Here is a 16,933-nt window from a genome sequence, read left to right as displayed (position 1 = left end):
ATAAAAAATGTTTAATAAATGTTTTAGCTTCACTACTGGACTGTTACAGTACGGACCGAAGATAATGTAGCACCTTCCGGAACTCACCGGATGTGCTTCACTTGAATCAGACCGCTGTTGGTTGAATGGTCCAAGGTGCACAATCCTTTGGTTTATATTTGCAATTACCGGTCTCACTTTTTATTCGCTCGCGGATTTGCAGCGTCAATTATGTCCAGGAGACGACACAGCGACGACAATGACGGTGAGAGCGAAACCGGTGTTTGTTTTCTGTTCAAGAGTTGTGGTTAGCTTATTTGGCGCAAACACGCATGCTCAATTGAGAGTAGTTGGACTGCGAACATCCTTCTGCTTCATTGCAGTTTGTCATTCATTTGTCTTTCAATGTAGCCGAGACTCTAACAGTGAATGAAGGTTGGTGATGGTTTTTGAAACGTGGGAATGCCGTTGGTGTCCACAACAAAGACTCATGGTTAACGGATCTTCACTGTGTTGCTTGAATTCAGCAAATTTTGTTTTTGGTATTATACGATTTTTAATTGACAATAACGACTCGCCAAAGTCGGAAACTAGGCTGACTTTTGCTCAAGTAAATGTTATTATTTCTTTGCTCTAATATTCAGCATCCACACGAGAGATCATTGTCTCATACCAAAGGTTCATTGAAATGAAGTTGAAGTTACTCCTGAACTGCATGAACTAATTTCAACTCCTTTGCTGGTGTGAAAGCCAACCGTTTCACTGTGCTGACGTTTCCCCGTCTTTGCTTCTCTGTGGCGGCTCTTCCAGGCGGTCAGTCTCACAAACGGAGGAGAACGTCAGAGCCCATCGAGATAGAGGATCGATTAGAGTCGCTGATATGTCGCGTGGGAGAGAAGGTAGGCGTTTGCTTTCGGAGGAAACGGAAATATCTGCTGTCGTGAGCAGATATGAAGTTGCCAGTTGCTTTCTAAATGGTTAACACAAACTCTCACAACTGTCAATTCTAAATGAATTATTCTTTAGCAGATTGCTGTTTTTTGATCATAACTAGTTTGTGTTTGACTGACTCCTATGTTTTTGTGCCCGGCCTCCTCAGAGCACGTCGTCTCTGGAGAGCAACCTGGAGGGTCTGGCAGGTGTGCTAGAGGCAGACCTTCCCAACTACAAAAACAAGATCCTTCGTATTTTATGTGCCGTGTAAGTCCTGGCCCTTCAGTCCTCGGCAATGCTCAATGTAGCGTCGCTCACTGCCTCCTGTGTCATCAGTGCTCGCCTCCTCCCGGAAAAGCTGACGGTCTACACCACTCTGGTCGGCCTCCTCAACGCCCGCAACTACAACTTTGGTGGGGAGTTTGTGGAAGCCATGATCCGACAGCTGAAAGAGACGTTGAAGAACAACCTGTACAGCGAAGCGGTTTACCTGGTGAGCTGCCTTTCAACATCCTCATCTCTTAGAGTGAATGTGTGCAGTTAAATAACTGGCTGGTTGCTGTGCAGGTGCGGTTTTTGTCGGATCTTGTCAACTGTCATGTGATCGCTGCTCCGTCCATGGTGGCCATGTTTGAGAATTTTGTGAGCGTTACACAGGAGGAGGACGTGCCACAGGTGAGCTAAGGGCTTCAAACTCTTCTACTAGACCACAGCAGACAAATCCTACACCCAGTTTGCCCTGGAAAGTCTATGCTCTTAGTGAAGCTTTACTCTCTCCCGCCACCGCCAGGTCCGGTCAGATTGGTTTGTATACGTAGTTCTGTCGTGTCTACCATGGGTTGGGAAGGAGCTGTACGAGAAGAAGGACGTGGAAATGGACCGACTTCTGAGTCAGATCGAAGGCTACCTCAAGTGAGACCTCCTCAGTCGTCACCGGCGACTCGCCGTGCGCTCTCTGACGTGTGTGTTTTCAGGAGGCGAGTGAAGACTCACGTGCCCATGCTGCAGGTGTGGACGGCAGAGAAGCCACATCCACAAGAAGAGGTGAGCAGAAAAATGCAAACATGGCGTCTGCTGAACAAGACCATCTCTGGTCTAGTAGACATTCTTCTGATAGATTGGATCAACTTTATTCAGCATATAATCCCATTCAATTTTCTTTGTATTTTTAAATGCATTGAATTTTGAACATCAGAGCGTGGAGTTTTTGTCTTTAGTTATATCCATTTCATCCGAGTCGGGTTGAGATCTGCTTAGATAAACAAATCAGATCTCAGTGTCAGTTGTGAAAGGTGGACCTCACACCGTGCTCCACTCTCTCGTGCCCAGTACCTGGACTGTCTCTGGGCTCAGATCCAGAAGCTGAAGAAGGACCGCTGGCAGGAGCGACACATACTGCGCCCATACATCGCCTTTGACAGTGTCCTTTGCGAAGCCCTGCAACACAACCTGCCTCCCTTCACGCCTCCGGGTCACATGCCGGACGCCCAGTACCCGATGCCGCGCGTGGTCTTCCGCATGTTCGACTACACGGACGCTCCAGAGGTCTGACTCCCACCTTGGTTCTCCTGTTCTCATTTGTGTTTGACTTGTTTAAATGATGCCAATGGTCAGCCCGGTCTCTGACAATCTTCTCATTGTGGTGCCTCCAGGGACCGGTCATGCCGGGCAGCCACTCGGTGGAGAGGTTCGTCATCGAGGAGAACTTGCACTGCATCATCAAGACTCACTGGAGGGAAAGAAAAACCTGGTGAGTCCACTGGTCGCTCTGCAGTCTGCGACAGGCTCACTCATTCTGCTGTCTTTCCAGCGCCGCCCAGCTGCTCAGCTACCCGGGGAAGAACAAGATCCCCCTCAACTATCACATTGTGGAGGTACAGCGTCCAGATATCAGGCCTGGGTTGGAGCTCACGGCGCTTCTGTTTGTCTGCAGGTCATTTTCGGGCAACTGTTCCAGCTGCCGTCGCCTCCTCACATCGACGTCATGTACACAACACTGCTGATCGAGTTGTGCAAACTGCAGCCGGGGTCTTTGCCGCAGGTCGTATCCTTCAATGCAGGAGCGTTTTGGTGTGACTGAGAGGAGGGGTTGGAACCACAGGGGCTCGCCGGTTTTAAGAATGATCTGTGATCCGATCAGAAACTGAGTTGCATTTTGTGAGTCGATGCTTTGGACTTGACTGCCTCCTGCAGCTGGCTCAAGCCACAGAGATGCTCTACATGAGACTGGACACCATGAACACGACCTGCATAGACCGGTAACGTCCACCCCCTCCATCCTCTCCCCCTCAGGTTTGACCTCTCTGACCGGCTTCTCTTCCCAGACTGGTCAACTGGTTCTCCCATCACTTGAGCAACTTCCAGTTCAGATGGAGCTGGGACGACTGGTGAGTGGGACGTCGAAGGCTTGTGCAGATCTGAGTGTGACCTGGTGGTGTCGCTGTAGGGCTGACTGCCTGACCGTGGATCTGGACCGGCCCAAGCCCAAGTTCGTCAAGGAAGTTCTGGAGAAGTGCATGAGGTACGAACAAGTTCGTCTTTAGTCAGTCAGAAAATGGACTGGAGCCAAAATAGAAAAAAAAGCTTGAACATGGTGGAACATCTCAAAAGACATTAATAAAACAGATATAACCAAAGACAAAAACATCTTTAAGACTGTTAAAAAAAATACACATACTGAATATCATTACTAAATGCGATAAAGCAAAATATTTTAAATAATTATAAATCAAGAAGGCACAAAGAATTGTTAAAAATATCTTTTTCTAATAATTATATATATTTTGTACTATTTAAAATGTACAGTACAGTGTACTATGTGCATCTTCTGTAAGAGAAAAGGTATAACATTTAACTATGAAAGTATGATCAAAGTTTGAGTGTATTGTTTTTAAATGGACCATTAAAACAATCTGGACTGTCAGAAGTGTCACAGCCATGGGGCCCTGATATGACCCCTGGTTTTGTGTCCCCACAGACTCTCCTACCATCAGCGGATCGTCGACATCGTCCCTCCCTCTTTCTCCGCCCTCATCCCAGCTGAACCCATCTTCATGTACAAGTACTCCGAGGAGAACGCAGGTGCGTGTCCCTTGAGACCAGTTGGTCTTCTGACGCCGTTCAGCCTGTCCTGACCCGAGTGCTACTGTTGTACAGCCAGCGTGTTGCCGGGCTACCAGGTGTCCATCACTGTGGGCAGTGCCATCAAGAACCGGGCGTCCAACGAGGAGATCCTGACCATCCTGAGGGACGTTCCCAACCCCAACCAGGAGGATGATGACGGTGTGGTGATTGAGTGTTGAGGTGTCCTCCAGGCATGGCAGCAACGTCTCTCCTGTGCTGCAGATGAAGGCGAGAGCTTCAACCCTCTGAAGATCGACGTGTTCCTGCAGACTCTCCTCCACCTGGCGGCCAAGTCTTTCAGTCACTCTTTCAGTGCCCTCGGCAAGTAAGTCTGACCTGGAGCTGAGCTAGAAGGTTGAGCTGTCCACATGTGATCTGAGGCTCTTGCTTCCTTCAGGTTCCATGAAATCCTCAAGACCCTGACAGACGGCGACGAGGGCAAACTGCATATCCTGAAGGTGGTTTACGAGGTGTGGAGGAACCACCCGCAGGTAGGGGGCGCTCTGAGCCGCCGGGGTCGCCGCTTGCGACGGTGAGGTCAAAGGTCGTGCTGCTGTGTTGTAGATGATCTCCGTGCTGGTGGACAAGATGATCCGGACCCAGATCGTGGACTGCGCCGCAGTGGCCAACTGGCTCTTCTCTCAGGACATGGCTCACGAATTCAGCAGGTGAGTCGGGGACTGGCGAGCGCGACGGGACCCCTGTGCTGACCTGGTGACCCCCATGCAGGCTCTTCATCTGGGAGGTCCTCCACTCCACCATCCGCAAGATGAACAAGCACGTGCAGAAGATCCAGAAGGAGCTGGAGGAGGCCAAGGACAAGCTGGAGAAGCAGCAGCACAAGAGGGTTGGTGGTTTATCTCAGAGGCGGGAAAGTTCGGTGGACTACCTGAGCATCAAGTGTGTTGGTGGGCCCACAGAGGGACAGCGGGGATGACGAGGACATGGAGAAGAACAGCGAGGACGAGGAAGGCCAGCTGGAGGAGCAGATTGAGAGGCTGCAGGAGAAGGTGGAGTCGGCCCAGAGCGAGCAGAAGAACCTCTTCCTCGTCATCTTCCAGGTGCTGACCGTTCTTCTCCAGCCACCGAGGAGCTGGTGTCTCACCTGTGTGTGTGTGTTCCAGCGCTTCATCATGTTGCTGACGGAACACTTGGTCCGGTGTGAGACGGGCGGCGTGGATATCAACACTCCCTGGTACAAGAACTGCATCGAGAGACTGCAGCAGATCTTCCTCATGGTACACGCACACGCGCACGCGCGCGCACACACACACACACACACGCAGTACAAGCCAGCACAGTGTCTAACACAGACACTCTTCAGCCTCTGTCTGAGCACAGGACTGCACTTGTCCACAAACACACATCTGCTCAGAAGGGAAACACTGAGCAAGACACGTTTCTAGCAGCAACTCAAACACGCACTTGTACAAGTGAAAACACCAGCACAGCAGAAACATTGACCAGCTCACAGAGGTGTCACAAACAAGCGCACATCATGAGCTGTGGCTCACACACACACACCCCCCCCACCTTGCTGACGACCTTGCTCGACCTTCTGTGTTTGGCAGCATCACGTGACCATCCAGCAGTACATGGGGACCCTGGAGAACCTCCTCTTCACAGCAGAACTGGACCCTCACATCCTGGCCGTGTACCAGCAGTTCTGCGCCCTGCAGCTCTGAGACGGATCCGAACCACGTCGACCCGGTAGAGCTCAGTCCGAACCATAGTTTTCCCATCTGTTTCTGTTTTTTTTTTTTTTTCCTGATTTTTACGCCGAGCTCGTCACGAGTCTTTTAGATCATGTCCACTCTGGTTCCTGGTCCACAGAGCGCTCTACTTTTATATTTCTTTCATGAATTGAACACCATTAAAGGCTACCATCCTTTAACTACTCATCGGTGTGAAACCTTTGTCTCGTCCACTCCTGCTGACCAGCTGCTTCAGTCAAGGGACAATTTGTTGGGAAGAAAAATTCTGCTTGTGTCAGCCTTGGTTTTATTCACTTTCATTTTTAATCGTCAATGCCTTCATTTTTACATCATTTTCATTGTAGTTAACACAAGAGTACTCTTCATTTCTGAGAAATTTCCTTTTGTTTTTAAATGGTGGTAAATGGATTTTTCTTTTTTTTTTTTTTTAATTTAGATCACTGTTCATCTTTTTTGAAGTGTAATTTTGTGTTTTTTTTTTTAAATGTTAATTTTCCTTTTTCATTATATATTTTTTGCCCAAGTTGCTTTTGAATGTATATAGTTGAGATTTTTTTTCCTAACATTTCTGTTTTCGTTGGCATCAATACATTTTATGGGCCACTTTCTTCTTGTGTAATCTTGTGTAAACCGTATATGTCCTAACCTAACACACAGTGAAGGAAAGGTTTTGGGTCTAAATGTAGTTCAGCTGACCTCAGAGCAACAGTCTTGGTCGAAGAGGTGTTTCTGTGACTCACTCAAAAGACGATTGGCACGTGTTTTTATTGTCAAAAGCATAATCAGTGGAATTATTTCAGAGACATTCAAGACACATGGGTACTGCCACATTGTGTGACAATATGGATGAGTCAGCAAAAGGCTTCACGGTTTAGTGGCACGACAGTTATGTTGGCAGGAGGCAGCACCACGGCTTTAATAATGCTACGTTCCACTTGTGGTTGGAAGGTCAGTGTTTGACCATGTCAAACTCTCATGGTCCACAGAAGTGACTCAATGGGCCACATTTGGGCCCCAGACCTTGAGTTCAGAGGGTTTTTTTTTCTGGCCCAGCGACCTCAGCTTGACGCACTGGAAACATTTTGGATCCCACAGAGGTGACGTCCATCATGACATCACTTCTCCCCTCACTACATCACTCCAACAAGCAGGAATGACATGGTGCCTTTGAGTGCGCCACCTGCTGGCCTTTTATGGACAAACATTTGGTCTCACAACATCATTTGTAAACTTTTCAAACTTAAGACTCCAACAGTAAGTTAGTGAGATAAACAGCATCTGGGCTGACGCAAGGCAAGCTGAAAATGTATCGTGAGATTAGTTAAAATCCAAGACCTGAGCTTCACAGCTCGGGGTGCAGCCTGTCATGAAGAGAGCAGGATCAGAGTCTCCAGAGCTGCAGCGCCTAAATAGTGTCTCTAGTGGAAGGACTTCTGTTTGTCATCAGGGTGAACGGTTTGTTACGTCAAATCTACCGTTCAGCAGCTGAGCCAGGAGGCTCGCACTCTGAATCATGACACGATTCATCAAAGGTTTCAGTTCATTCAGTTTTGTTGATTCGTCAATCGATCTGCTGGCCGTAAAGCTAGCTCAGATTTCTCCCGATCGAAGGGTTCAGGAAACACGCAAATGTTGTTAGCAAAAAGAAGAATCATCTGTTAGCAACGGCTGTCGGACGCCGGGTTTACAACTCAAACAGTACAATAAAATGAGACGTAACAGACATGTTTTGGTCAGTACACCCTGGGTCTGAATGTGATCGCATTTATGCGATGAAAACTCGTCTATTAAAACCATGAAAGAAGTACAATCGCTTCCCTGAGCAGTACCAAAATCACAGAGTCAAGTAGTCGTCCGGCAGAGACTCGGCGTAGAGCCAGGCAGCAGGACTTAGAGCTAGCATGTTCTCTTTTTGTTGTAATTGTACCCAGAGACTAGAATGGTGTTTGCAAACTAGAGCCGCTGTAGTATAGTAGTCAACAGCAACAGAATCCTGAGTCGCAGTTTACTCAACCTGAAACTTTCTCTATGCCCTCGAGCAAGGCATGCCATCACCGCAGGAGGTGTAAAGGTTCAAGCATCAGTGATTTCGTCATGCCAGTAAGGGGCGCTCGCTGGTGGCAGGCACGTCGGCGTGCTCTCCCCTGTAGGTGGCGTCCTCCTCGGCCTCCAGGCGTCGGTAACGTGTGTGGAAGAAAATGACGAAGAAACAGGTGAAGAAGCTGCAGAGTCCCGACATCACCAGCAGGGGCACTGAGGAGGCAGAGAGTAGTTTCAACAAATCATTCTGAGGAAGTGGGCGGGATTCAAATGTTTTACTAGTACAAGTTTGCTTGGAGTAAGTTATGATACATGGCTTTCTTCACCTTCAAAGTTAAGTTACGACTTATAAAATCTTTTGATTTGGGGATTTATATATATATTTTATAAATAATATATTTAATTTAATACATTTATTTGTTCATATTCAGTTAGTTTAGAGGTTTGTTTTTTTGACTGACACTGTTGACAATGACTTTGTTTTCTCTCTTCTAAAAGCATTTTTTATTGTTCTTATCTTCTTTTTACACTTCATTCTTAATGTATTCCTCTAATGCACAGCAATGTTGTTATTATTTCAATATTAATACACTACAATTATACAGTTTTTGGTGGCCGAAAATGCTAATTTTACCCCAAATATAGTCAAAACAAACCATAGAAATAAATCTCTATTCCATAATAGAAGCCACTGAACAGACACCTTCAGATCATTTGTCACTCCATCACAAGGCAGAATTTCATCTGAAGCTGAAGTCACAGCTGGGGTGGTGTCACCAACCTTCACTTACCTTTCCAGCTGAGTACAGCGCCGCCACATGTGGAGAGAAGAGAGCTGGCGATGGGTTTGGTGAGCCCCTGGAGCAGGACCATGTAGAGCACAGACAGGATTTGACTGCAAACACACAACAGTTGTTACAACAGACGCTGAAGCCATCAACTCTCTTGACTCCGAGCGCTACCCAGATATGAAGATGAGCCCGGTAGACGTGGCCTCGCCCACCGGATACGAGCACTCCACCGACAGCTCCATGGCCACTGGGTAGATGGAGAAACCGAAGAAGCCGAACAGAGAGCAGACGGCTGCTATGGCGACCTTCTGCTGCGGCAAGAGAGACACCTGAACACAGAAGGTCAGAAGGTCACAACTGGCCGATTCTAAAGACAGCCACAGTGCCAACTCACCACGGAAAAGGCGATGCCGGACAGAGCCGTGAAGCTCATGTTGATCTTGGTAGCCTCGATGAAGTTCTTGGTGCGGTCCACGTAGAAGCCCAGAAGTCCTGCGCCCACGATGCCAGACACGATGAGGAGTGCACCGCAGAGGCCAGCGAAGTCCTGCAGGGGTCAGAGTTCAGGAGCCACGTTACTTAGCCACAGTGTAACCCTCAAGGGCTGGTCATAATGTTAAGGCCTACTCAAGTCTAGTCCAGTTTAAACCCCTTTCCCTCATACATGACCTTGAAACAACTGTGGGGTCCTGAGCCATGAAAGCATCAGGCACATTCCTGAGCCAGAGTGGAAGCATAAGGTCTTGATCCCACCTAGCCTAGCCTCAAGAGCTGGTCATAATGTAATGGCAAGTGAATGTGGAAGGCACTGATTTCTCCCCTTGGTCAGCCTTGTGTCCTCCTAGCTCTCCAGTGTTGGACTGGTGTGGAACACTATGGTTGTCCTCTGAGTCTCTGACAGAAAACAAAGGCGCTCACGTCAGAGTATCCGTGCACACACAGGATCTGCTCCAGCAGCGAGGACACGCAGGTGAAGACGGCCAAGCCGGATCCGATGGCCACCAGCAGCACCAGGTAGGACCTGTTTTTCAGCAGCTGCAGAGTGGACACACAGGTGAGCGTCCACTCCGGACCGCAGTGGAGACATCACCTGGGCTTACCAGTTTGAGTCCCGACAGGAAGGGCTCTGAGCACGACAGCTCCGCACTGACCGACGGAGGCGTGGGAGGGACGCTGCTCCGCAAGCCGAACGTGGTGAGGAAGCAGATGAGGCCTGTCGGGACGGCATAGACCAGCAGCTGTGGAGAGAAGGTCGGGTGGAGATAGGTTAGGAGCTGAACGCTGAGTCATTGACGGCAGGATTTTAAAGATTTATGAAGTCTATTAAACTGAAGAAATTCTGATGTCATAAGCATCTTCAGCCTACCAGGAGTTTAGAGTCAGAGTTTCTTGATTTTTACTCTTTAAATCCAGCAGTTTTATGTCAGGTTTAAGTGAAGGGTGAGCCAGAGTTTATCACTGTGCTTCATCGCAGACAAAGGAGAATGTGTTTGTAACTTTCACCCTGAATATACAACTCAGCAATTTGAGATTTAACTGTCAGGAATTCTTAACATGAAGTAGTTTGACTCACAGGATTATCCCAGTTAGAATTAGTTGAGTAATTTGGATAAACAAATTGTGAGTTCAGAACTTTTCACCTCAGAAATGGCATAAATTCTGAATGAAATGAATGAATCCTGAAATATTAACAGCTTGGAACTCAAGTTAACATACAGATTAAAATGAAATTAAGATGAAGATTGAATTCAGAATTACAAATTCCGAGTTTCAAAGACTCAAACAAGTCCTGACGTGTGTTTCTCTAGATCACAGACAACTCCAGGTTCTGCAGCTTCGTCGACACTTCCGCCGAGGCTCTGACTCGTGGGAGATCTGAAGAGTGTAGAAAAGCGCGAGCGTACCAGCGGGGGAATCTGTTGAGGTCGTCCAGCCACCAGGGGAGACACGATGTTGGCCAGCAGGATGCCCAGAGGATTCGCTGGAGGGAGAAGTGTTCAGTTTCAGTTCAGCCTCTGTCGAGTTTCAGTTCCTACATCCACATTAGTCTTTCATTCGTCCCTCATCACCCTGTTCTTCTCAGGCAGTGTCATGTTAGTCTGAGGTTGAGGGTTCGAATCCTCTCCCCAAATCTGTTTTACCCATGAGTCCTTGCCATGTATGATGGATGACTCCTGAAAACCCGCTGTGTAGTCGCCGAGTCCTATCCCCTAGCCTCTAGTCGGCTTTGACTCGTGACGCTGAGTCAGTCACTCTGGCTTGATGGCGAAGACAGGAAGTCTGTCTAGCCTAGCTCTGGGAACCACATGTCTCTCAGAAGGCCCCAAGGACTCAACACAGGCCATGGTCTTGAGTCTTGAGTCATGGCAATGATGAATCAAACTCTTGAGTCACGAAGGTTGCATCATTATATAGGACATTAGCTCCTGGGCACCTCAGTGACCTTTAACAACTAATGTCAGGTGACAGGAAGTGGGTCAGAATTGTTACATCTCAGAATCCCAGGCATCTGAGGCAGTCTGTTTGAACTTAGTTGACCCACTATTGAGCCTCACTCCAGAGTCCTGAATATTTGAGTTAGTAGACTTGTTGGACAGGAAGTGGGCTGTTGATCTGGACCTACTGGACAGAAAGGGGGTCCAGCTCTACGAGTCTCCTCACACCAAGCATTTAGGATGATCCAAGTTGCTCGACAGGAAGTGAATTTGAGTCATGGCATTCCTGAGTCCCACTCTTGAGTCTCGATCCTTCATGTAGAAAACAAAATTGACTTGTTCTGACTCACACATGGAGGCGATCATGTTGGCCGTGGCTCGCTGATGATCGGGGAACCAGTGGGCTGCCAGTTTGGTGGGCGTGAAGATGATGAGGGGCTGAGCCAGAGCGCCCAGCGTCTGACCCGACATCACCACCGGGAAACTGGGCCAGACGGCACCGATGACCCGGACGAACCCCCCCAACATGTTGAGCCAGGCGCCCAAAATCAGCTGCAGGGAGGAAGGTCAGTCAACCAGTCACACAACTCTGTGAGAATCTGCTGAGCACTTTCAATTTATTTCTCAAATTTAGCCTCACTGTCTCCAACACTGAAATAAAATAATGCCGCACCTTGATTACTATTTTAATTTTAATAATTTTTTAATACACTTCACTTATTTGGTTTATTTTCTTCTGTCTTAAATGGCTCTATTTATTTATTTTTCTGCTACCATTTTTTAAAAGAAAAAATAAAGCCACGATAAAGCTTTTATTTTCTCTTATATATATTTCTGAAAATTCAATTTTTTAAGAATTACGTGATTTGAATATATATTATATTATATTTTACTGAAAATAAATGTCAATAAAATGATCATATTATATTTATATTCAAATTATTATTAATTTATGTATAATGTGATTTATTTTAAAATCTAAATAAATAATTTACAACAAATCCCAGACAATTATAATTTTTCATCCTATGTTGCCAGGGTCTTATTTCTTATTTAATTTTAAATTATTGTTTCCAATTCTGTCTTTTCTATTAAGCCAAATTCCTTGTACCGTGAAGCGAAGACCGAGAGTCTCCAGCATCCACGTGGTCCCGAAGCTGACAGGTATCGCCACCACCATGAAGACCAGCGATAACCAGTTGATCTGCTCCGAGGTGACCCCGAGGAACTGGGCCGACTGGTCTGCCACCGGTGCAAAGGTCAGCCATATCTGGAAACAGACAGTAGCTGTTTTGAGTTCAAAGACTGTGGATGATGACAGCACACACCTCGGGTGCAGAAACATCGACGACCCCGGCAGGTTTAAAGGTCACTTCCCGACGATGTTGATCAGAGCTTGACCTGATGTGGGTTCAGTTTATCACCTGGACTCTCACCTGATCGAGTTCAGTGCGTGGATTCTGCTCTGGAGAGTGAGCAGAGTCCAAGCTCGCACAACACTGACGCTTCTGGATCAACTCCAGACCATAATCGACGATTCAATTAGTCACAAGTGCACTAGTAGTGATGTCACCGGAAGATGAGGTTACGGAACACTTGGCCCGAAACCTGCAGTTCTGCATGACAACCAAGAGTTTACTCATTCATTTAGCCCATGAGTCACGTGGGGGGACATGGACATGGGTCCGACACAGGGCCTCCTCCCAGCTGAACACCTCAACAGTCCAGGAGACTTCTTGACAACTGTCTTCTCGTGGAGGAGAAGAGGTTCTACTCTGAGTCACCCCTGGATGGCAGAGCTCCTCTCTCCTCAACTCAGACTGGAGAAGATCCCACTTCCAACCTGCACCTTTTGTGAAACATGGACTCATGCATCATCTGATTCCCAACAACAAATGTTTTGTTCTGCTTTCAGAAATTGTATGAATGTATAAAACAACAAGAACTAATGGCTACAGTAAAAACATTCAATTTCTGTGTTATTGTGAACGGGAAGTTGAACATTGCCACACAACGGTGAGCCACCATGTTTGTTTGGAGGACATGAATGATGCGAAACTACACAAAAATGTAGATTGACGGCATCAAGAAGAAAATGTTCTCCATGCTCAGATCATCAAAACACTGCTCGCTGTTGTCCCTCACAAACTTCTCACATATGCAATTCATTGAATTATGACCGGTCCCAGAGACGGCTCTTTTCCCCCTAATCTCATTCCCAGCTCTATAAACGCTGCGTGACGTCAGGCAGACGGACATCTGATCGGCTCTTATCAGTAGCATCACCAGTAACTCGTGGCCAGCTGAGCAGCTATTGTGAGTCCACCATCAGCCCTGGAGACAAAGGGCCCCGTGGAGAGGACAAATCCTGAGGGAAGCGTTGGGGTCGGGGGTGTTTGCAGGATGCTGGTGGGCACACTTGAGAGGAATCAGATCAGGTTACAGCCGACAAACAGGAGCACCACGTGCCACTGAACTCAGCTGACTGCTCAGTTAATAATCGATACACAGTCAGAAACAGGGGGTGACTGGAGAAACGGCGGTCAGGAGTCATGTCAGATTTAATCTGTGCCAGCAGAGAGCATTAGCACACACATGCTACCAACTAGTTATGACTAGAGACTTGTGTCGCCACAACTGGGACCTTGACACGCACCCACAACACAAAAGATGGGTAGCAACTCGTAACACTTACTCGCGTAACTGGGAGTACATTGTACGTATGAAAGTATTTCTCCCGAATACACCCTTCAAAAATAGTTTTCCTTTTTCCCTCTGTCATGGAAGTTATGTTTCGACGATATTGGTCTGTCTGTATTCAAAATAACTTCAGAAGTTATGGACGGATTTGGATGAAATGTTCAAAATATTATGATATTATTGTGTGTTCAGTTTGAGACCCGGCTTTGAGGGATTTGTGTTGGGGTGAACTGGAGCTGCTTGGGGGTGGTTCGCATTCTCTGAGTGCTTTTCTGGTTTCAACTACAATAGGTCACTACTTTTATTCATAGTTATCTTTGTTCAATCAACTTTTGTTTCATGTGTAGGAGCAAATCCGATAAAATGGTGTACACAAGTGTCACAAAGCATTTGTACTTCAGTACTCTTGTACTCCTGCCTTGGCACTTTTACAAAAGAAAAAAATCAAGCAAGTATCTACACTTAATACTTGAGTCACTCGTATTTTAAGTAGTAGAACTTTTACTGGAGTTCAGTTTTGACGACAGTACCGACCTCTGCTAACAATAAAATTAGTACCTGGTTATGATACATGCAGGTCGAACTAAGCAGCTTGTTAAGACGCATAACGCAGCGTCAAGATAACAATTGGGAAAGAACAGGAAGCACAATAGGAAGTGTGTCCCTATATTGTCACGTTTGTTTTCTTGGTAAATCGTGTGTTACTACTGTATGTACTGTGTGGCGTTCATAAAAGCTCAGTTCAAAAGAATTCAATATTCTACTCTCTCACATATATGGAACTCGAAACGTTGGGATAATCAAAGAATATAGTTGAACCTCATCCTCTAAACATGAGCGATAAACGTTTGCATTTAAGCCTTGATATTGAGAGAATAGTCAAAGTAAATGAAGAGTTGCGAGGACACCTGAACGCAACGCACCGTGCCGTTGGAGCAGTTCAGTAAACACAGCAGCAGCAACACGAACCACCTCCTCTTGTAAACTCGCAGCGCCACCAGCTTCTTCATCTCCGAGTTCACGGTCCTCGATCCTCCGGAGGAGGCGTCCACCTCCTGGGAGGGAGTCCAGCCGTCCCCGCCGGCCGGCATCTCCGGAGCAGTCGCCAACGTCCCCGGCTAACTAACTCCAGCTAACTCCCCGGGGGCATTCTTCCGCTGGTTCCAACACCTTTGTAGCGACGTCTTCCTCTAGACACAGTCCAAATAGGTTCCTGCTGACCAGAGCCGGGTGGCAAAGTTTGTCTACAGCTGTTTGTATCGGAGGTTTGTGGCGGAAAGATCGATATACATCGTCCGGAGATTTACCTTGTCATTGTACTGTACCAAAGATCGTCTGTAGTTGAGATGCTCCACTCGGCACTACATAAGAAGAGTATCGAGCAAATAATTAAAAACTACGACAATAAAACTCGATATATTACCACATGACCTGTTATTCACTCACTACCTCTATTTTTTCCAATTCCAAGGAATACTGGAATATAATAATAATAATTGACCATAAATAAATATGTCATACTCTTTTTCACATATCAATATTTAACTATATTGGCATTTTGAATTATAGTTGATTTATAGACTCTAAAATAGATTCTAAAAGCACAAAGTGAAATTATAAATTACTGACGATTATTTGAATGCATTGTTTTTATACATCAGCCTGACATTTTCTCTTATATTTAAAGAGTATTTGGTTTTATTGTTCAATAATAATTTCATTTTATGCCACCAGGTTTTTTTTTCGAATGAAAAGGTTTTCTGTTGATCTGATCTTATGATCTCAGAAAGCAATTTATTTTACCATTGTAGTTTTCACCATTGGAATATACAGAGGTATAAAAATTAGGGATATAGGCATATTAGTAAACAGACAGTTGTAGCCATACACTTTATACATGTTGGTTCCTTTTATTGTCTTTTTTTTATAACCCATCTTATCTAGTGTCATAGTCAATTTCCTCATTTAAAGACCAATAATCCAAACAAGGAAGCGAATGATACTTAGAAAGTCCAAAGAACAAAATAACAACATATGTATGGTTTGTAAGCATTTGAAAGATTCATGAACGTATTACTCAGATTTGAATATTGGACTGAGATGGTTTTATTAACTGGAAATGTATAATTTGGAATGAAATCCTATCATAAAACACCCACAATCATCTGAGGACGTAAATATGAACAAATATCGACCGACACAAGATCTGCACTTGGAATAAAAGGAAGAAAAAGTGGAAGTATCCTATTTGTGATCGATGTAGTGTCTGCTAATTTTGGGAACAGAGTGAGACTTCTTCTCACATATCCCTCTGAAGCGCCTCTAACTTTAACCCTTTATGGCAGATCAGCTTATGCCCGCACGCGATTTCGATTTTGGAGGAAGGGAGTCGGACAAACGCACCTCGAGAGGTCGCAACAAGCCCACAGTATACAGCTGAGGAGCTGGTTTTCATTGTGACATCTGATAACAGACGTTCACCTCTGATAACCTTAAGGAATGACACAATATCGTCACAACACAGCTGAGTGACCGAGAGCAATAATAAGAATCAACAGGTCAACTTACTCAACATGCCTCTTATTTACTTCATAATAAACCATATAAAATAGTAATCAAGGTGCGGTTTTTCAGTGCAACATACACTATCCATACGCACTAAAGTAAAACAAATGTACGCACAAAAGTGTAACAACACACACATCATTGATAACAAAACATAATTGTGTCATTAAAAAGTAAATTCTGATCTAATCTGATCTAATATGCCCATATGCAGTATAATTATTAAGAATAAAATGCTGTAGTCCCAAGGTAGATCAAAAAGGGGCAACTTCAATTAAATGGAAACAGTGTGTTATTTCATGTATTAATTCATTACAAATAAAGTCAACCAGAACAAAATGTTTAGTTTAGAAAAAGATAAATCCTTACAGATTTGTTACTATATCTTCAATCATTCCATGTATAGCTAAAGATGGGATATTTACAGGGGATACATCGTCAAGAAAAATGGCGACAAGTGTGATACTATTGTTGTTGTTACGTCGATAATAATTCGCTTGACTCATGACCACCAATAATGTTTAAGTGTGTTATTTATCAAATGTTTATTACCGCAAATATAATAACATCACCCCATCATGTCTCACTCCGACTGAGCGGTGAACACAAACTAGACAGTCAATATTGCTCCACATTCTGCCCTCAAAATGAA

The 16,933-nt window shown here is 45.6% G+C and overlaps 2 protein-coding genes across 2 annotated transcripts; one reads left to right on the top strand and one right to left on the bottom strand.

Annotated features, from left to right (window-relative positions):
• Positions 1 to 94: 94 nt before the first annotated feature.
• On the top strand, positions 95 to 6,128 carry LOC128767597 (nuclear cap-binding protein subunit 1). The gene is made up of 23 exons (XM_053879729.1): positions 95 to 244; positions 790 to 878; positions 1,079 to 1,179; positions 1,249 to 1,405; positions 1,480 to 1,587; positions 1,703 to 1,824; positions 1,887 to 1,956; positions 2,242 to 2,457; positions 2,565 to 2,662; positions 2,723 to 2,786; positions 2,846 to 2,956; positions 3,106 to 3,170; positions 3,237 to 3,299; positions 3,359 to 3,433; positions 3,890 to 3,993; positions 4,069 to 4,194; positions 4,258 to 4,360; positions 4,433 to 4,526; positions 4,600 to 4,703; positions 4,765 to 4,882; positions 4,956 to 5,096; positions 5,160 to 5,273; positions 5,607 to 6,128. Exons 1-23 carry the CDS (start codon positions 211 to 213, stop codon positions 5,718 to 5,720), a joined length of 2,391 nt encoding a protein of 796 aa, XP_053735704.1. The 5' UTR covers positions 95 to 210; the 3' UTR covers positions 5,721 to 6,128.
• On the bottom strand, positions 5,679 to 15,040 carry slc49a3 (solute carrier family 49 member 3). The gene is made up of 10 exons (XM_053879730.1): positions 14,640 to 15,040; positions 12,128 to 12,286; positions 11,367 to 11,568; positions 10,486 to 10,562; positions 9,682 to 9,819; positions 9,500 to 9,616; positions 8,976 to 9,128; positions 8,753 to 8,910; positions 8,582 to 8,685; positions 5,679 to 8,003 (listed from the first exon to the last, which is right to left on the bottom strand). Exons 1-10 carry the CDS (start codon positions 14,805 to 14,807, stop codon positions 7,843 to 7,845), a joined length of 1,437 nt encoding a protein of 478 aa, XP_053735705.1. The 5' UTR covers positions 14,808 to 15,040; the 3' UTR covers positions 5,679 to 7,842.
• Between the last annotated feature and the right edge of the window lie 1,893 nt (positions 15,041 to 16,933).

Source organism: Synchiropus splendidus, chromosome 11 (genome assembly GCF_027744825.2).
Source record: "Synchiropus splendidus isolate RoL2022-P1 chromosome 11, RoL_Sspl_1.0, whole genome shotgun sequence".
Classification (NCBI taxonomy): Eukaryota; Metazoa; Chordata; class Actinopteri; order Syngnathiformes; family Callionymidae; genus Synchiropus; species Synchiropus splendidus.
Note: the sequence above shows the minus strand (reverse complement) of the source record. Positions and strands in the feature narration are given on the sequence as shown.